At 41.0% G+C, this 22,293-nt stretch overlaps 1 protein-coding gene across 1 annotated transcript in view; it reads left to right on the top strand.

Moving 5' to 3' along the window:
* Positions 1-2,848: 2,848 nt before the first annotated feature.
* The window catches only part of LOC100334219 (interferon-induced very large GTPase 1), a gene marked incomplete in the record, with an annotated part of 38,756 nt that continues 19,311 nt past the window's right edge, over positions 2,849-22,293 (top strand). Inside the window, 10 exon segments of the mRNA NM_001442875.1 lie at positions 2,849-2,929; positions 4,719-4,827; positions 5,907-5,942; positions 6,132-6,715; positions 6,718-6,722; positions 6,781-7,379; positions 10,645-12,011; positions 16,744-16,913; positions 16,956-17,233; positions 17,236-17,681. Coding sequence (NP_001429804.1) covers positions 4,818-4,827; positions 5,907-5,942; positions 6,132-6,715; positions 6,718-6,722; positions 6,781-7,379; positions 10,645-12,011; positions 16,744-16,913; positions 16,956-17,233; positions 17,236-17,681 — 3,495 coding nt within the window.

Raw genomic sequence — 22,293 nt, 5'->3', positions numbered from 1 at the left:
GCGTGCTTATATTTACACACACACAGGTGGAGTGAGCGACGTAGCTGAGTAGGGGAGTGGGAGTGAAGGACGGTGAGGGTGAGTTGCGTGCGACATACCTGAAGAGCTAGGAGGGATGCGGGGGAGAGGGGTGTGCAATGTATTCAACGACCAGTTTGCGAGAGATTATCATTAATTTGCGGGCATTTGGGAGTCTCTGTGCACTTGCGGGATACTCCTAGTCTTAGCAACTGGATGAATGTAAAGGAGGATTAAGCTAAATTGTTTCTACTCTATAATTAATGTTCTCAACTCACAGCAATAAAACTTTACAATGAGTGCAACAGTTTGTATTCTATAGTTTATTAATCATTTTTCATTTTCCATATCTGCAATTCCTGTATTTTGGCATTTTTTTGCAGTCCACTTAGAATCCAACATGGAAATCAATGTTTTCTTTATTGGCATTGATTGTTTTGAAATTTAAATGTCATTAACATGCCTGTGTTTTAATTTCTGTAATAAATATGGCTGTCAAGCCAGGATCTTGATGGTTTATTGTGGGTTTGTTGTTTACATGAAGAAATCTGTGTTACAAGTTAAACAAAAATTCTAATAACAATTATATTTTGAATTTAAATATTTTTTGTCTTCAGTTTACATTAATTTCACATTTGAATAGCCAAAATTACAAGTTTCAGTATTTTAAATGTGATAAATCGCGATTGATTTTTAAAAAAAGGTGCGATTAATTCGTAATTTTTTTTATCGATTGACAGCACTAATATATATATATATATATATATATATATATATATATATATATATATATATATATATATATATATTTATATATTTATATATGTGTGTGTGTGTATAATGTAAAATATAATAATATATGTTTTATTATTTGTTTCTATGGAGCTCTACTTTACCTAATAATATATGTTTTAATATTTAAAAAAAAAAAAAGCATAGACAGGTTCAAAGCTTCTGAATTCTTTATTTCATTTAATTGTTTTTATATCTGCAGAGTATCTGCAGAGTATCTGCCTTTTCTTCTACAAATGAACCTGACAGGACAACAGGAGATGGCAAAAAAAAAACAAAAAAAAACGGTTACTGCTAGGAATTAGACTGACTACTATTCATCTATTGATCTACTATCCACATCCATTAAAAATAAATGTAAAATACAGTAAAAACACTCTAAATCTGTTGAAACACATCGATCTGAAGGTGGTTTGGTTTATAGCTGGACATTATTGGAGTTTGCTGACAGGAACAGTAAACAGCTGTTCACTGAAACACCACGGAGTCTCACTGTATCCTACTGTACGGGGCGCTCGTCCGTTATAAAACACTCGCAGGATGTTAATTTGGACAACTATGTGGATATTTTAAAGGGTTTACATAAAGAGAACACCAAGTTTGTGAATCAACAGACTTGTGCGACTCTGATACAGTACGAGTCGCAGACATGAGGCACATGTGAGCTGGTTATTATAACTCTAATCATCGTTGTCCTTACATTTGCATGAAAATTTGATTTATACAACTGAGGATTTAGCCCTGGTTTACGTGCAGTGGTTGGAAATTTAAGCCACAGTCTGCATTTAACAGTAAGGGTGTTTTTGCACCAAGTCTGAATTATCTTATTTAATCACAGAAAATGGGAAATGCCATTACTTCAATCATTTAAATATGATATTTAATAACAAAATCCAGTAATTACAGTATAATATTTAAGTTAATTTTAAACTTGCGGCCCACCTACAGGATCGTTGAGGCCCACCAGTTGAGAATCCCTGCCGTAATTGATTTACAGTAAGTTACTGTAAATTGCTGCCAGTGAGTTACTGTAGATTCTACTGAATGCCAACTTTTCTGTCAGTGGGCCTATATGTGAAGTAAACTTCAGTGCAAATTTAAGTGCATTTCAGAGAATTGCTAAAAAAGTAGACAAAGTTTACCTGCCTGTTTCCTTATTCTGGAGATATTAACTGCGATAGGTTAAATTCCTTCAGCTGATGAAGGAAGTACAGCCTCTGCTGGATGATCCATAGTCCAAAAATGTTCTCCTTATGTGCAGTTTTTATTTGTTTATTTCTAGTCCAAATATCTAAACATTCTTATATTAATCAAGACAAGTAAAAAAAATCTATGTTGTTTTCAGGAAAAAGTCACAATTAAGTGGGTATTCCCTTAAATCAAGCATGATTTAAATGTAGGATATTTACACTTCCAAGTAAAAATGTATATTTTGCAGTGCGTCTACAGCATGTTTAAGTGCAATCTTACAAGACATTTTACCTGAAAATAAAAATGTACTCATCATTTACTCAAACTCAAGTGGTTGCAAACATTTATAAGTTTTTTTTTTCTGTTGAACACAAAAGAAGAGATTTTGATTAATGCTCCCACACCAACATTTACATCCATAGTATGGGGAAAAAACACTAGAGCAGTATAACCTCATAAAGGTTTGGAACAAGTGGAGTTTAAGTAAATTGTGACAGAGTCTTTATTTTTGAGTGTACTGTTCCTTTAAGTATTTCTGCTGTGGTCTTTGAAGCTGCAGCTCTACAGTATTACCGCTAGAGGGTGTGTTTACAGCAGAAACCATGTAGATTTAAAACTGCAATTTAAAACATGTTTTTTTTTAAAGCTTTTTAATGATATAAATAAATTCAGTATTACATATTATTAATGATTATAATGTATCTCAAGTATGATTCACTTTACTATAGTATGGTCCAAAACCACTACAATGTATACATGACTATAGTATTACTGAAGTTTCTCCCCCTCCATCTACCTGATCAGACCAGACAAGCAGAAACAGGTTTTATCTATGTGACGTCACATAGACTCCGCCCGTATACAGATTTCTTCCTGCTTTCTCTTTGGCAACAGAAATATATTAGCAAAATGCTACCTCGATATCCAGGTATTTACACATATCCTCTTTGTGTTTGTTATATGAAATGCAAACATGATGTGCAATATAAAAATAAAGCTGTGTTATTAATGTGAAATAAGTAACATTATGAGCTGCAGGGATTTCTGTGCATTGCCTTTTTGTCACAGAAACAAATCTGCGTAGGCTACAGACAATTCAGTGTTGGAGAAAATGATTGTTTGTTGATATTATAATGAGGAGAAAATGAGATGAGATAACGTGTTAAGTTTATATTTCATTGTTTTGCTACAATTGTATACAGCCTACTGAGTTATACGAATGTGCTAGGTTTGTTGATTTACCTTTACATATCCCTTCATTACTACAGTGTTTATTATTTTATTTGCTTAAACATTAACTGTTTGATTTAGCTCTATCACAGATTAAATTAAAACAGCAGTATTGTGACTGACTATTATATTTGTATCGTTTGATTCAAAATGTTATAGTTCATTTCTTTAGATATATAAAAATTAAAGCGTGATTTATACTTCTGCGCTAAGTGATGCAGGTCAAGTACGATGCGATCCTGGATTACCATCTATGTTGATCCTGGATCAAGACTTTTGTTGGAAAATATAATCCATACCTATTCCCTACCCCTAAGGCCAAACATAACTAAATTATTCCCCAAATCAGAAAAGAAGAATAGTTGGATAATAATCATGTAGAAGTGCATAAACCTAACTGTAAGCCGACACAAATGGTAAGCACATCCCCTAATTCTGATTGGCTGATTATAATGTTGTTCCAGGATCAGTTTAGATGTTAATCCAGGATCACATCCTACTTGATGAAGTCAGGTTAGGGCTGAGTGATCATTGTACCCCACAGGCCAAACCTTGCACGTAGCTAAAGCCATTGTAAGGATGAATACTTCTGTGTTGTGTCTGTGCAGCTCAGCAATAACACATCCTATTACTCAGTCAGAAACCTATAAACATTTACATCAACAGTTCTTTTACATGGAAAACACACATAGAGTGGGTTTGCTCTTCTTTACACCAGAGATTGTATTTTTTACAGAGGTTGCATCTTTTTGGAGTTAACAAGAAGCTCATGATGTTGTTTTATAAAGCAGTGCTTGAAAGCATTGTTGTAGATATAGTATCACAGTGTGGTTTGGCAACCTATCTGTTTAGTTTAAATCTAAACTGATGCATCTCTTAAAGACAGCATGGAAAATTGTCGGGCACGATGAATTTTTTAAAAAATTGCGAATGATCCAACTCATTTCTTGTTTCCACATTACGAACTGCTTTCTTCTGGTAGGAGATATAGAGTCCCAAAGTGTAGGTTGAACTGTTATAAGAAATCCTTTGTACCTGTGTCAGTGGGTTTATTAACCAAGAGTATATTTTAATTAGCATTATAATTATTGTAACTACTGAATTTTGTACTAGTTTCATTGTTTGTTTTTAGTGAATGTCTGCAGCAATATGGCGATGCCCATAACAAATTTTCTTACAAGGACAATAAAGTTTACTACTACTACTACTGAAACACTAGTAGGCATTGGGGTAGATTACTTTGTCTAGTGCAATTTTGGATTTTGTCGTTCACTTGTATGGTAGCCCTGTATTGTTACAACACCTCTAAAAACAAAAAAATTAACCATATTAAAAAAAATAATTATGATCGGACAAAAATTCCAGAGGCAGTGTATTTAATATGATTGACAAAACGTGTAGGTTGAATTTATTTTTTAACATGTGACTGTGCTATAACCTTAACAATTAATTGTTTTTGATCAGTGTGTTTGTTGATTGACTCACAGCAGACGTACAGCTCCACAACACATACAGCACCCTGGAGAAATCAACAGGACTGACGAATCTTTTACAGGAGCATGAATAGATGCCTGGAGTCAGACAAGATGATCAGGGGTAAGAACGAGACAAATCAGGGCATGAGTTTTGAGGTAAATGATTGATTGGTCGATTAACACTTAATTCCAATTCTGTTTTACCCCCCTTCCTCTACACCAGTAGGAATTTGGAAACTGTGTGTAATCTTATGTGAAAAAATATTTGTTCACACTTTATTTTGATGGTCTGATTGTTGAATGTAAGTTACATTTCAACTAATTCTAATTAGGGTATATCTAGACTGTTAAGTTGGGGTTAGGGTTAGTTTATGTACTTGCAAAGTTTCTTATAGTAAGATTTCAATCAAGGTTTATATGCATCAAATACGTAACATCTGTGCCAAACATTTCAACTGAAGAACATATTAACAATAGTACAACCATAAAGCCGAATTACATGTATGCATTGGCATGTTACAGCCCTAATGAGTATGATTATGTGAAACTCCATATAGATACATATTGCAATGATTTCGGGTACTTACTAAGCGATGCATGCACACATATATGCACAATCCCTAAATGCTCTGCTGACTTGGACTCTATAATACCTGTTTTATAACTTTAAACTATCAACAAACACCACCGAGCTATATTCTATTGTTCTTCCCGCTCCGTGGTGGATTTTGGCATAGTCCATTTCACGTGAGATGGCGGGGTGAGGGGAAGAAACCAAGTCGCGGGGGGAATATTTTCTACAGAAATAATTTTTGATTTCTTTTGTGGCCTAGTACCAATTGTTCCACGGACCGGTACCGGTCCGCGACGCGGTGGTTGGGGACCACTGGTTTACACATCCCATTCTGGTGACAATCCGGCTTACTTTGAACTTCATTTTTGTTTTTTTACATGCACAAAACCATCTGGTAATTGTTTTTTGTATGTACCAAATTACCCAAACTAATTAATGTGAAACATTTTCACTTACATGGCAGTATAAACAATCCTGAGGTGGTACTGTACACAGCAGTACCACCTCAGGTACAAGAATATTCTCCAATAAGAGAGTGAGCTATACCAAACCGGGGTTTGAAACCACCAATATAATGCACATAAGACTGAAGATGCACTAACAAATCTCTTTTCTGTGCTTTGCAGTGGGCAGAAGCAGTCCAGATCTTGTTCACCCTGACAGTATGTTAAAAACATTATTTAACACATTGTTTTTGTGCAACTGCTTATCATTCATAAGTGATAAAAAAGTTGTTTTTGTAATACTAGCCTGTTGCATAAAATAAAAACTATTATCAGTTATTAATGCTAGTGATGTAATAAAAATAAACCACACATGCTAGCTTTTTTCCTGTGTATTTTGTGTTTCAGTGAGTGATCTGAGGATCGTTCTTCTGGGGAAAAGCGTGTCAGAAAACAGCGAGGTGGGAAACCTCATCTTGGGCCGATCAGCGTTTGACAGTGAAGCTCCTCCAGGTGTGGTGGAGAGAGTGGGAGGAAGACTGAAGGACAGATATGTGACGCTCATCAACAGTCCTCAGCTGCTCCACACAAACATCTCAGATGACCAGATCACACAGACGGTCAGAGAGTGTGTAAGTCTGTCTGATCCAGGACCTCATGTGGTGGTTCTGCTCCTCCAACATCAGCAGTGTTCAGCAGAAGATCAAGAGCGTGTGGAGAAGCTGCAGGACTCTTTCTCTGAGCGCCTTTTTCAACACACCATGGTGCTCAGCACACAAGAGTCCACTGAACCTAATGAGATCCTGCAGAAAATCATCCAGACGTGCTCAAACAGACACTTCAGTCTTCAGAGAAGCAGCTCTGCTGATGATCTTCTGCAGGCATTTGAGGACATTGAGAAGAACAATGAGGGACGACACCTGATTTCTGCTCAATATGGAGCTTCTAAGTATTTCACAGTGGAGAAACAGGACACACAAACATGTAAGTTTGACCACATCTGTTGTTCCTAGTGATAGATGAACACTGTTTATTGTTCTTCTGCTCTTTCAGACTGTGAGAAGCTGAATATTTTGGTTTGCGGGAGCGACAGCTCTCTGAAATCCTCCATCTCAGAGCTGATCCTGCAACATACACACAGATCAGAGAGGACAGACGTAGTTCTTCATGGTCGTCAGATCAATGTGCTGGAGCTTCCAGCTCTGTTCAACACTGAGCTCTCAGAGAAAGTGATGTGTCAGACTCACCGATGTGTGTCTCTCTGTCATCCTGGAATTCATGTTTTCCTTCTCATTATTCCTGACTCTTCACTCAATAATGAAGACAAAGCAGAAATAGAAGAGATCCAGAATATATTCAGCTCCAGAGTCAACAAACATCTTATGATCCTCATCATGAAGAGCACAGAGAGTCAGACGGAAGAACTTAATGAAGAAACACAGGCTGTCATTGAGAGTTTCGGATGTCGACATAATTTCTTTGGTCCCAAAACACAAGTCTTTACATTGATGGAGGACATTGAGCAGATGCTGAAAGAAAACAGAGGAGCCTTTTTCTCCACAGAGACATTTCTGGAGGCACAGGTGAAAAAACTGATGAAATATGAAGAGATGAAGAAGAAACTTCAATCATTAGAGACAAATCTACTGTCACAAGGTAATGACATTCATTCTACATTCCAGAATGTAAGCTTTTAAAAAACTAAAGGTCAGAACTTAAGTGTCGGTTTTCTCCAGAGCAGATTTATCAGAGTAGATCATTGTGGACAGTCATAGAACTATGACAGTACTTGGAAAAGTTATGTCAAAAGTAAGTTTACTTTACACTTGTGCAGCTAGACCAGGGTGTCAGATTTTAGCTCCAACTTGCTTCAACACACCTGCAAGGATGTCTTTAGACTGCCTAGTAAGAGCTTGATTAGCTAGCCCAGCTGTGTCTGCTTGGGGCTGGAACTAAACTTTGCAGGACACCAGCCCTCCAGGACCGAGTCTGGATATCCCTGAGCGAGACCTTCAGTCTGATAACAGAAGGTCTGGACTACATTGCATATTTAATTGGCCAAGGAGCAGACAGTTTTTTTTCTGCAAGAACAACTGCTCCTTACTGTCCAACTGCTCGTTAATGTAAATTTCTAATCAGCCAATCACATGGCAGCAACTCCATGCATTTAGACATGTAGACATGATCAAAACAATCTGCTGCAGTTCAAACCGAGCATTAGAATGGGGAGTAAAGGGGATTTAAGTGAATGTGGCATGTTTGTTGACACAACCTGGTACCCCTCCTGTCAGCTAAGAACAGGAAACTGAGGCTACAATTCACACAGGCTCACTAGAACTGGACGATAGAATATTGGAGAAATGTTGTCTAATGAGTCTCCATTTCTGCTGCAACCTTGAAAACATAATCTATACTGCATTGTATCAACAGTTCAGGCTGGTGGTGATGTTATAGTTATAGTTTGGGGAATATTTTTCTTGGCACACTTTGGGCCCATTAGTACCAATTGAGCATTGTGTCAACCCCACAGCCTACCTGAGTATTGTTGCTGACCATGTCCATCCCTTTATGACCACAGTCTACCCATCTTCTGATGGCTACTTCCAGTGAAATGACACACCTTGTTATAAAGCGTGAATCATCTCAAGACTGGTTTCTTGAACGTGACAATGAGTTGACTGTACTCAAATAGCCCCCACGGTCTCCAGAGCTCAATCCAATAGAGCACCTTTGGGATGTGGGGGAATGGAAGATTTACATCATGGATGTGCAGCGGACAAATCTGCAGCAACTGTGTGATGCTATCATGTCAATATGGAGCAAAATCTCTAAGGAATATTTCCAGTACCTTGTTGAATCTATGCCATGAAGGATTAAGGCAGTTCTGAAGGCAAACGGGGACCAACCTGGTAAAGTGATAAAGTGGCTGGTGATTGTAAGATGATCCTGATAAGTGCAAACATTCAGATCACAGTTGCAAACATGATGGATTTTCACATCCAAATGAAACGATTTTGCATAACAATATATATTTGATCCATGGTGGATCACCTAACAGAAATCCCGTAGACTTTAAACAATTACAATGGGCATGCAAATTGGGGCTTGTGTACTGGACTGGACATGTTAACAGGTCTGTTGGTCAGGTTTAATTTTTTTTAGGAAAGGCAAGACAGCGATTATAGTATACATTAATCACCAGGGGCTGTATGCTCATGTTGCATTTCTTAGCTTGCCACCTGGTTCTCTGTTGTCACACATAATTTATGTTGTTAAGGGTCATTCACATCCCAGGCAAGCTCAATTATACAGCAGTGTAAGTGAGACATGCTCTCAAGGCACCTCACACTCCTGGGAGAACAATGACTTCACTAGAGACCTCTTTAGAGTAGACATTCAGCTGATGGGATTGCTTACCTTTTTCAAAACAAACTCTTGGCAGTTGTTTTACATCTGGGCAGAGGCTCCCATTGGCAGGGATGCAGTTGCACACTGTTGGCCCCAAGGGCTGTGCAAATATACATCCCCCCGCTTGTGATGCTACCTGCACTGACGCTCCAAGGTCAACAAAGACAAGGTACAGGTCTTGCTGTTTGCACCACATTGGTCCACCCAGACCTGGTTTCCAGAAGTTGTTTTCTTTGTGACAGCCCTTCCCTGGTAAATTATTCTGAGAAAGGAATATTTTCTCTGGGATGGGGCACCATCTAGCAGCCATGTTCAGACCTCTGAAACTTTCAAGTGCTGTTCCTAGACATTACATGGACAACTTAAGTGGCCTTTTGTCCGCAGTTTTTAACACAATCATTCGGGTTAGAGCTTCCTCGAAGAGACATGCCTAAACTCTTAAGTAGAAGGGTGTCCTTGTCAAGAACACCACCAACCCTATAGTAGAGGTAAACCTCTTTCCTTTATAGATTTATATTGCGACCATGATGCAAATCATTGGGCAAACACAACCTGATAATTGGCTTCCTGAGGGACGCCAGGAGGCTGAACTCTTTTAGGTGACCTAGAAAGGAAGCAACGTCTATAAATAGAGGTTGACTTACTAGATAATGGATGTCATTGCCTTGGTATACCAGTCACAAAGTGAGCCATGCCCCCTAGGATCCTTCCTTCTAATATATATCCCTGATGTGAACAATGCAGATTTTTTTCTTTGGCCATATACATAACATATTATCTTTTCCCCTTATGGGTAGTGTGTGGACTCTGCCGGGACCTCCCATGTTCAGGAGTGGAACATCAAATTACATAATTCCAGACCTTACGGGATGTTGGGTGGACCTTTGATGGTGCTTGTTTGCTCATCCCAAACTTTTGGCAATATCGACCCAAACTTGTAACTGGTTCAGTGGCTGTGACGCTTGCCTTAGACACCCCGAAATGTTATTATGACATACCTCAACTCAGAGATTAACTGAAATCATTCAATCTTACACTGGCCCTACCATGGAAAGGGAAATTATGGATATGCACTGAATTTTCTAAACAATCAGATATGTAACCTTTTTAAGTCTTTAATACTAATTCAGTTCAATTCATCTTTATTTCTAAAGTGTTGAACTACAATGTAGATTATGTCAAAGCAGCTTAACATAGATAAGGATGAGGTAAATTAAAAAAGCTTCACTTCAGTGACAAGCCAAAATAGTGAACGCCGAAAAACTGAAGAGAAACTCCTCTGAATGGCAGCTCGTTCAGTCCCAAGCCAAGCAAGTGCAGAACAAACTTCTCCAATTGATGGCAGAGAAGGAAAAAAAAACCTTGAAAGGTTTCATACAATGTTTAATAGGGAGCCAATGTAATGCTGACAGAGAGTATTTTCCTAAGTTCTAGAAAGAACTCTAGAAGCTTTATGTATTTAAGCAGCTAATCTATTATCCCTCTAGCAGTTAATGTATTTTCTCTTTTAAAGGTTCAACAGATAATGAGGATGCACTAAGGATTGTCCTGCTAGGAAAAACTGGAGTTGGGAAAAGTGCAACAGGAAACACAATCTTGGGAAGAATTTTATTTAAAGCATCATTATCTCAAGAGTCTGTTACTAAAGAGAGTCAAAGCGAAACTCGAGAAATCAATGGTCGACACATTACTGTAATCGATACGCCAGGACTGTTTGATACTGAACTCACTAATGAGGAAATCCAGAAAGAAATCAGCAACTGCATCTCCATGATTCTGCCTGGACCACACGTGTTCATCATCGTGCTCAATTTAGGACAGAGATTCACTCAAGAAGAGGCTAAATCAGTGCAGATCATCCAAGAGACATTTGGGGAAAACTCTTTAATGTACACCATGGTGCTCTTCACCAGAGGAGATTATATGAGGGACCAAACCATTGAACAGTGTTTGGGGAAACCTGGATCTCCTCTAATGAAGCTGATTGAAACTTGTGGACACAGATTCCATGTGTTCAACAATAATCAGACTGAAGACCAAACACAAGTGGCTGATCTACTGGAGAAGATAGACAACATGGTGAAGGCAAACGGAGGAAGTTTCTACTCTTGTAAGATGTTCAGAGAGATGGAGAGAAAAAAGCAAGAACAACAGATGAAGATCCTGATGGACAAAGTCAGAGAAACTGAAGAAGAGATGAAGAAACTAGAAGATGAGAAAGACAGAATTAAGATGATGATGAAGGAAGAACAACAGAATCAGGAGAAAGAGAGAAAGATAAGAGAAGAGGAACTGAAAAGAGAAATAAGAGAACAAGAGAAACATCAGAGAGAGACACGAGATGAGATGAAGAGAGAACGAGAGACATCTAAACAAGAAATAGAGGAAATTAGAAAAGTAAAAGAGAAACTTCAAAAAGAAATAGATCTATTGAAGAACAGCATAGAAAATGAAAGACAGAATCATGACAACTACCGTAAGAGAAGAGAAGAAGAGTTTGAAGAGAGAGAACAACAATTCAAAACACAATTAAAAGAGAAGGAGAGAGAAGTCCAGGAAAAGTTAAAGAAAAATCAAGAGGAATTGAAGAACCAGAACCGAGAGGAGAAGATGAAAAGAGAAGACGAGGAGAAGAAAATAAGAGAGAGGGAACTGAAAATTACAAATGAATTTGAGAAACTAAAACAAGAAAGAGAGAGAATGGAAAAAGAGAAAGGAGAGCTTCAGTCCAAACTTGAAGAAGAAGAAAACAAAATGAAAATAATGGTGGAAAACCTGAACAAAGAAAGAGAAGAACTGATGAGGAGAAATGAAGATGAAAAAGAGAAAATGAGGATGAAGATGGAGGAAATAAACAGAGAAAGAGAAGAACTGATTAAGGAATGTGAAGAAGAAAAAGAGAAAACAAGGGTGTTATGTTCTCACTATCATAACATTTAAAATACACTCTTGAATACACTAGGCTAAATAACACAGCTACAACGGGAGTACTTCACTTCTTCACTATTTTATTTACAAGAGCACACAAACATAAGCAGTAACGTGTGGGTGCCACCTAATGGCACTGGGGACAATGGCAATATCACATACATAACATTTCCTCCCCTCTTAAACAGAAACAACTCAAAAACATTTTTCAAAAACACAACTATAATACCTTTATCTATTTTACTCTAGAGGTAGAGGGTAGACTGCCTCTTGCCTCGAGCCAGTTCGGGGATTATTCTGCCCCAGATCAGAACAGGCTCACTAACATAACTAATTATAGCTTAATTCAGCAGCTTCTGTTTTCTTATAATGTCAGACGGTTGGGTGGTTTAATCACTCTTGCTGGATAACGTCTAATCTGTGTTGGTGTAATGTCATGTTGTGTCTGACACTCTTCTGATATGTCATTGTTAACATCTTGTTCCCTTGTTAGTGATGCAGAAGAAGTGGCATCTGCAGAGGTCTGTACAGGGGCAGACACATTCTTGTTATCAGGCAAGTCTGTTGAAAGCTTTTCAGCTGTTTGTTTTGGAATAGACAAAAGTTGATCAGCATGACGCCTCCATTCCTCAGAAGTACCCACATCCACAGTATAGGATACTGGACCACTTTGAGCCGTCACCACTCCTGATGTCCATTTCTCTCTTCCCCTGTAATCACGAGCAAGCACAGCATCACCTACTCCAAACTGTCTTGGTCTCAAATGACCTTCTCTGCGGAGAATTTGAGATACTTGGGAGAGCCGCACTGCCGCTGTCACACTGGGTTTTAGGGCATCAAGACGTGTGCGCAACTGGCGTCCCATAAACAACAAGGAAGGGGACTCTTTTGTCGTTGGGTGTGGTGTGTTGCGGTATGTCAGCAGGAATGTTTCCAGCCTTTTTTGTAGAGTAGAAGATCCCTTAGAAACTTTCAGTGCTTGTTTTAGTGACTGAACAAACCTCTCAGCCTGCCCATTTGTTGATGGGTGATAAGGAGCGGAACGAATATGCTTCACGTGATTGGTTTTCAGGAAACTCGCAAACTCCTGAGAGACAAATTGTGGTCCATTATCACTCACGAGGACTTCAGGCAGACCATAATGACTGAACATGTTCCTCAAAACATCAATAGTTTTCTCTGCTGTCGTTGATGTCATGACTTGCACCTCAGGCCACTTTGAATGCGCATCGACCACGACTAGATACATGTGACCCTCACATGGCCCAGCAAAATCTACATGTATGCGCTCCCATGGTTTACTTGGCCATTCCCATGGATGGAGAGGTGCTTGTGATGGCATTTTCTGTATTTGTTGGCATGACTGACACATTTTCACTTGCAACTCAATGTCAGCATCCAGACGCGGCCACCACACATAGCTACGAGCAATGGCTTTCATTCTGACAATTCCTGGATGTCCAGTGTGCAGTTCTTCCAGCACTCTTTTCTGTAGTTTGTGTGGAACCACAACTCTCATACCCCTCATCAAACATCGATGTTGGACAGACAGCTCACTGCGTTTGGAGATGAAAGGTGAGAGTTCATTATTATCTGTCAGGCTGATAGCTTGAGTTCCTTGTAGAACCATTTCGACCACTGTAGCCAAAATAGAGTCGCTCATAGTCTCTCTTCTAATATCAGTGGCACTAACAGGGAGTTTTTCCATCTGTCCGAGGTAGAACAGCTCTACAGCATCGTTCTTTTCTCTATGTTCTACGTGCAATGGCAGACGGGAAAGACCATCTGCATTTCCGTGATGTTCGGCTCTTTTGTACTCAATAGTGTAGTTGTGTGCAGACAAAAGCAATGCCCACCTTTGCATACGTGCCGCCGCCATTGATGGAATTCCATTTTGTGGCCCTAAGATTGTAGTAAGGGGGCGGTGATCTGTGAAGAGTGTGAATTTTCGTCCGTAGAGATACTGATGGAATTTCCGAACTCCAAACACAATTGCCAGAGCCTCACGCTCAATCTGCGCGTAATTCTGTTCTGTCTTGCTAAGCGTGCGCGATGCAAAAGCTATAGGCTTTTCCTCACCACTGGGTAACATGTGTGAGATGACAGCACCAATGCCATATGGTGATGCATCACACGCAAGTCGAATTGGGTTCTGTGGGTCGTAGTGTGTCAAGACATTTTGCGATACTAATTGTTCCTTTGCCATTTTGAATGCAGCATTGCACTCTGCCGACCACAGCCAGCGCTTTCCCTTGCACAGCAGAGAATTCAAAGGATTCGCTATAGTCGCCAAATTGGGTATGAACCTCCCATAATAATTTAACAAACCAAGGAATGACCTCAGCTGTGTGACGTTTGATGGGGGTGGGGCATTGACAATTGCGCTCACTTTTTCAGGCGACTTGTGCAAACCTTCAGCGTCAATTATGTGACCCAAATATTCCAGTGAGTCCTTGAAAAAGTCACATTTTCCTTTTTCCACATGCAAGCCAAACTCCTCCAGGCGTCCAAGAACTCCATCCAAGTTTTCCAAGTGTTCAGCTTCCGTACGCCCAGTAACAAGAATGTCATCCAGATAGCAATGGACATTAGGAAGGCCTAATAATACTTGATCCATAGCTCTTTGGAATATTGCTGGCGCGGAGGCAATCCCAAAAGGAAGACAAGAATATTGGAATAGCCCTTTCTGTGTGGAAATTGTGAGGAACTTTGAGGACTCCTCCTCCACGTTCATTTGGAGGTAAGCATGGGACAAGTCTAGTTTACTGAAACATTGTCCTCCTGCTAATGAAGCAAAAAGGTCCTCGATGCGTGGTAACGGATAGTGTTCAGTGTGAAGTACAGGGTTTATTGTCACTTTAAAGTCCCCACAGATGCGCACTGCTCCATTTTTCTTCACCACTGGAACTATTGGAGTAGCCCATTCACTATACTGCACCGGTGTCAAAACTCCCATTTCAGTGAGACGGTTCAACTCCTCTTCAACTTTTGGACGCAGGGCATATGGGACTACTCTGGGCTGACAAAACTTTGGTTTATGTTTAGGTTTCAGCGATATTTTAGCTTTTATTTTCTTCATTTCCCCTAATTGTTTAGAGAAAACAGCGGTATGTTTTTGCAGAACACCATCTAGTGTCTTCAGTTTGACTGTTCTTATTTCTTTCCAGTTAAGTTTAATCCGACGCAGCCATTCTCTGCCGTAAAGTGGTGGATAATCTCCCTGCACCACATACAATGGAAGAACAGCTGTCTGTTTCCCCATTTTTACATGAACGTCAATTACACCTTCAGGGCGTAATGCTTGTCCTGTGTATGTTCGAAGAACAATGTCAGTTGAGCATAAGGGCAGATGTTTCAGTATTTTATTATAAGTCTCTGTTGAAATTAAAGAGACTGCTGCGCCTGTGTCCAGTTCCATTTCAAGTGGCAGTCCTTCAACTTCTGGTTTCACCATGATACTGGACTTTTCTCCTGGCTGCGACAGTTTATACAGAGCTAAATCATTGTCTGTTTCATCACCGCTGGATACTGCATCAGCATCAAGATGGTGTACATTTCCTTTTTTACTATAGCCTTTATGCTTAGCTTCTTTTGTTGACCGTGCAGCTTTTACTCTGTTTCCATTCTTTGTTTTTCTATCATCGCTACTCTTTCTACAAACGTGACTGATATGGCCTTTTTTTCCACACGTGTTACAAGTTTTGTCCTTAAACCAACAATCTTCATCACTATGGTTATTCTTTCCACATCGTTTACATTTGTTTACAGTCTTAATCTTTGTAAAAGATAGTGCGTTTACCGTCAGCGATCCACTGAGTTGATGCGCTTCACGTGACGCTGTTTCCATGGACACCGCCAGTTCTACCGCTCTATGAAACGTCAGTGTAGTTTCAGTCAACAAGCGCTTTTGCGTGGCTTCGCTCTTCAAACCACACACGAATCTGTCACGGAGTGCATCATCCAGATGACCCCCGAATTCACAGTGCTCAGACAATCCTCTCAGCACTGCAACATACTGTGTCACCGTCTCGCTCTCCTCCTGATTCCGCCGGTGAAATCGAAAGCGCTCCGCGATGATCAGGGGCTTCGGAGAAAAATGCTGCTGTAGCGTGTCTGTGATCTCTTTAAAACTTTTCTCTCCCGGCTTGTCCGGCGCGATCAGACTTCGGAGCAATCCGTATGTTTTCCCTCCGATCACGCTGAGCAGCACAGGCACTTTTTTGTCAGCATTAATGCTGTTTGCTTCTACAAAGTGCTCAAATCGCTCAATATAGGTGGTCCATGGTTCCACGCTTTCCTCAAAAGCTTCCATATGGCCTATAGTAGCAGCCATTCTAGCTAATCTAGCTCACTTTTGCTACGCAGAGAAAATAAAGTTCAGGTGCGCCTATCTACTCACGATTCACTGTGGTAGGTCCATGGATAAATTAATCCACCTCGTCGCCAAATATGTTATGTTCTCACTATCATAACATTTAAAATACACTCTTGAATACACTAGGCTAAATAACACAGCTACAACGGGAGTACTTCACTTCTTCACTATTTTATTTACAAGAGCACACAAACATAAGCAGTAACGTGTGGGTGCCACCTAATGGCACTGGGGACAATGGCAATATCACATACATAACAAAGGGTAATGATGGAGGAAACGCAAAGAGAAAGAGAAGGACTGATAAACAAACATGAAGAAGAGAGAAAAAGACTGAAGATGATTATCGAGGAAGAAAGTCAGAGTCAAGACAGAGAAAGACAGAGACGAGAAGAACTCAAGAGTGAAATAAGAGAACAAGAAAAACATCAGAGAGAGATACAGGACAAGCTTAAGAGTGAACGAGAGACATTTAGACAAGAAATAGAGGAAATAACGAAAGAAATAGACAAAATAAAAACTGAAAAAGAGAAACTTAAAAAGGAATATGAGACAGAAATAGACAGACTGATGAACAGAGCAGGTCAAAGAGAAGAACAATATAAAACACAGATTAAAGACAAGGAAATGAGTGAAAGAGGGATAAAAGAGGAGATGAAGAGAGAAATACAGACATATAAACATGACATGGAAGAAATTAGGAAAGAAAAACAGAAGATAAAAGCAGAAAATGAAACACTTCAGGTAAAATATGACACAGAAATAGCCAGACTGATGAATATTGTAGACTATGAGTAGACTAGAGAAGAATTGAATATACAGAAAGAGAAGATCATTATATAACACAACTAAAACAGAGAGAGCAGCAAGAGAGAGAGACACATGAGGAGATGAAGAGAGAACGAGAGGAGTGGGAGAAACAGACACAAGAGGACAAACAGCAACTAAAAGAAGAGGAGGAAAAAAGACAGATTTTAGAAGAACAAAATCAGAGACTTAAGTGTGAAATGGAGGAAATAATCAGACACAAGAATAGAATAGAAAGAGAGAAAGTAGAACAACTGCAGGATTTAGAGAAGACACTAAAAGAAGAAAGAAACATGAGAGAAGAACAACAAAGGACTCATGAAGAAACAGTAAAAGTCCTTGAAGAAGAGCATAAAAATGATTTGGAGATACAACGAGTGCAGTGGAGGGAGGAATATGAAAAAGAGAAAGAAGAGATGAAAATCAGCTTTGAACAACAGGTGAGTGTTCAGAAAAACCTGCAAAAAACTGATTCATATTCATGTTAATCTTTGACTGTGTCCGAAATGGCATACTTCCATACTATATAGTACGCTAAAAACAGAATGCGAGCTAAATAGTTTGTCCGAAATCATAGAATTGAAAAAATAGTAACTGAGAAGAACCCAGATGACCTACTACTTCTGGCAAGATTAGGAAGTGTGCTTCCAATGGGCTATCCCATGATGCACCGCTAAAGATTTTATGAATGGGTGTGAATCGATGCAACTGACGTATGACATGTGATGACAAAATGGTGGATGTAGTACGTCCAAGTTTTTTAAATTTATTTATTTATTTATCAGGATCCCCATTAGCCACTACTAAGGTAGTGGCTATTCTTCCTGTGGTCCATCGAACACAAAACAAAATTACATTAATACATAACAACAAGACCAATTAAAAACATTTAAATACGAAACTCATTCATCCAGATCAACAATCCAATTAATATTGTGACATTCACTTCCTTCATTTCAAAACATGGAGCTGGGTTATCACTTACTAATTTTTCAATTTGCTTTTTAATTGGTATAATATTATCAGTTAACATTTCTTCTCTAAGCTTATTCATTTTATTTATATAAAAAATCGTTAAAATAATTGGCAACTTCATCTGATTTAGTTAAAAATAAATCACTTGTCTCAATAAAAAAGGAGTTTGACCTGATTTCCTCCTCATTATTTCATTAATAATGTTCCACAGTTTTCTTCCATCATATTTATTTTCACTTATTTTTACTTTATAAAATGTCATTTTCTTTTTTCTATTAACCTTAGTTACTTTATTACGTGATTTACAATAGACTTCCCAATCCTGTTTATTCCCATTTCTACTTGCTATACCCTTTGCCACATCTCTTTCCGCCATTATCCTCTTCAATTTATTATCAATCCATGGTGCCCTAATATTCTTCACTGTATGTTTCTTCATAGGTGCACGTTTATCCACCAAAGAATAAAATAATCTTTTAAAAGCTGTTAATGCATCATCAGGATGATCTTCCTTTTAAACAACAGCCCAACATATGCTATTTACATCATTGCAAAATAAGTCCTGACAAAATTTCCTATGTAATCTTTTATAAATAACTTTTGGTCTTCCTTTTGGGATCTTTGTTTTTCTAACAATCACTATTATATTATGATCACTACATCCAATAGGAACAGATACACCCTTAGAACACATTTCCACAGCATTTGTATGAATATGGTCAATACAAGTAAAAGTTCCCTTACCAAGACTATTTGCATGAATTCTTGTTGGTTGATCAATAACTTGTGTTTTATTACATGCATTAATTACATTCACCACTTTAGATTTCAGGGAATAGGCCTGAGACATCCAATTAATATTTAAATCACCCATCAAGTAAATTTGATTTACAGTAGCAAATGCATTGTCGATCATATAACACAATTCACTTAAATAACAACTATTTGCACATGGTGGTCTGTAACAACAACCAACAAGTAATGATTTGACAAATGGTAACGTTCGAGGTTACAGAAGTAACCCTTCGTTCCCCGAGGAGGGGAACGGAAGTGCCATAGAGTGGATTAATTTAATCCACGAATGGGAGATTCGGACCAGAAGCTGCTTGTCTGGAGAGTATTGAACGGGCCAATGAATGAAAATTAATTGGCAGCGTAAGCTTGCGCAGGTGTGTTGCATCGGCAATTATCCCAGCATATAAGCACACCTGAAGCCAGCAAACGCCATCCTTTTGAGCTGAAGAGACTTTCAAACGGCTAAGGAACATATGGCGAACATTATGGCGACGGAGTATGGCACTTCCGTTCCCCTCCACGGGGAACGAAGGGTTACTTCTGTAACCTCGAACGTTCCCCTTCGGTTGGGGTACTTCAGTGCCATAGAGTGGATTAATTGAATCTACGAATGGGAGAAGTATGGAAAGCGCCATAATGACTGCACCTTACCAACGCCCCCGATGAGGGGATAGTCAAGCAAGCGTGACGCACCCACATCATGGGAGGCGCGGTCCTCCAACGTGTCTCTGGCCCTAATTTATCCTACTTCAACAGAAGTCTTACGGATTTAGATATATTTTTTGGGAAGTCGTGAGCATCTAGATAATTCTAGGAAAATACGACAGTACGTTGGGAAGCGTGCAATCCCGATAGGGAGGACGCTGCGGAGGCCATCCGTTACCCAAGGGGGGATAGATGGCAGGATTTACATATGGACTAGCCCTAAAAAGGGGGAGTACGCATAGCAAAAGAGTGGTTAGCTGAGAGGCCCAGGGGGGAGACTTAACCGTGGCGGAATAAGCATATGGGATTGCCTAGTAGGGATCACGCATCGCAGGCACCTATACCCAAAACGCGGGCTGACCAGCGGGCAGACCTACAACGTAGTGGGCCAGCAAGTGACTCCTCCGCTGAGTCAGTGCCGGGGGCCACGGAGGAATCTGCAGGGCTCACCTGACGGGGAACTTTACTGACAGATAAAAGGGCGCACGTATCTCCGTGTTAGGGAAAATGGCGCAGCAAGCGTGTCTCAACACCCTACCGAGTTGTTTCCTCAATCACCAAAGGGTTACCTAATACCCTTGAGGAAACCGACTCCACTCGCAGATTGTAAAACCTTGCAAATGTGTTGGGTGTCGCCCAGCCCGCAGCTCTACAGATGTCTGTTAGAGAGGCGCCGCGTGCACGCGCCCAGGAGGATGCAACGCTCCGAGTGGAGTGTGCACGCACTCCCGGGGGACACGGCTGACCTCGACTTGAATAAGCGAGTGAAATGGCATCCACATTTCAGTGGGATAATCTTTGTTTCGATACGGCACTTCCCTGCTGCCGACCGCCATAACAGACAAAGAGCTGCTCAGATGATCTAAAATTCTGAGTACGGTCCACATAAATACCCAGAGCGCGAACTGGACAAAGTAAAGAAAGGGCTGGGTCTGCCTCCTCCGGGGGCAGCGCTTGCAGGTTCACTACCTGATCTCTAAAGGGGGTGGTAGGAACCTTGGGCACATAACCCGGGCGGGGTCTCAGGATGACGTGATAGTAATCCGGCCCGAATTCCAGGCACGAATCACTGACCGAAAATGCCTCCAGGTCCCCGACCCTCTTGATGGAGGCCAACGCAACCAGCAGAGCTGTCTTCAGGGACAGATATCTTAGAGATACTGATTCGAGAGGCTCAAAGGGATCGGATCGCAAACTCATGAGAACGAGGGCGAGATCCCAAGAGGGCATGAGAGGGGGGCGAGATGGATTAATTCGCCTAGCACCCCTAAGGAACCGGATGATGAGGTTATGCTTTCCCACGGTGCCGCCAGCTACCGCGCAATGATAAGCGGAGATGGCGGCCACGTAAACCTTGAGAGTGGAGGGCGACAGCCTGCTGTCCAACTTCTCTTGAAGGAAAGAGAGCACAACACTAATCTGGCAGTTTCGGGGGTCTTCTCTGCGAGAGACGCACCATTCAGTGAATAGACTCCACCTCAGGGCGTAGGCGATGGAGTGATGGTATTAACCACCGCAGTCGGTAGGTTACCTAAGTCTTCCTCGCGTCTAAGGACCACACATGGAGGTTCCAAAGATCGGGGCGAGGGTGCCAGATGGTGCCCTGTCCCTGAGAGAGTAGGTCCTCTCTCAAAGGGATCCGCCAGGGGAGGGCCGTCGCGAGGAGTCCGGTCCAGTTGGGCCAAAGGGGCGCAACTAGCAGAATCTGTTCCTCGTCCTCCCTGACCTTGCACAGTAACTGCGCGAACAGGCTCACTGGGGGAAACGCATACTTGCGCATGCCCTGAGGCCAGCTGTGGGCCAGTGCATCCGTGCCGAGAGAGCCCTCGGTCAGGGAAAAAAACAACTGGCAATGAGCGTTCTTGGGGGAAGCAAACAGATCGATCTGTGACTCCGCGGGTGACTCCAGAGGAGCAGACGGCGGGCGAGCTGAGACATGCGGCGAGAGCGCATACCCCCCATGCGGTTGATATACGCCGCCGCCGCCATACTGTCCGTCCTGACCAGCACGTGTTGCCGCTCCAGTACCGGAAAAAAGCGGTGGAGAGCGAGGAACACTGCCAACAGCTCTAGGCGATTGATATGCCAATGCAACTGGGCACCCTTCCACAGGCCCGCAGCCGCATGCCCGCGACACACGGCCCCCCAACCCGTGTTGGAAGCATCTGTTGAAACAACAACATGGCTGGACGCCTGTCCTAGAGGCACACCGGCCTGTAGGAACGAGGGGTCGTTCCAAGGGCTTAGGGCGCGGCGACACAGCGCAGTAACAGAGACCCGGTGTGTGCCAGCGTGCCATGCGCGTCTTGGGACCCGATCGTGAAGCCAGTGCTGAAGTGGTCTCATATGGAGCAATCCGAGCGGCGTGACGGCGGCTGCGGATGCCATATGCCCCAGGAGCCTCTGAAAGAACTTCAGTGGGACCACTAGTTTGCTGTCGAGCTCCCTCAGACAGTTCAGCAACAAGCGAGCGCGTTCCTCGGAGAGGTGCGCTACCATGGTGATCGAGTCCAGCTCCATCCCGAGAAAAGAGATCCTCTGCACGGGGGCGAGTTTGCTCTTTTCTCGGTTGACCTG

This window comes from Danio rerio, chromosome 3 (assembly GCF_052040795.2).
Source record: "Danio rerio strain M-AB ecotype USA chromosome 3, GRCz13ab, whole genome shotgun sequence".
Classification (NCBI taxonomy): Eukaryota; Metazoa; Chordata; class Actinopteri; order Cypriniformes; family Danionidae; genus Danio; species Danio rerio.
Note: the sequence above shows the minus strand (reverse complement) of the source record. Positions and strands in the feature narration are given on the sequence as shown.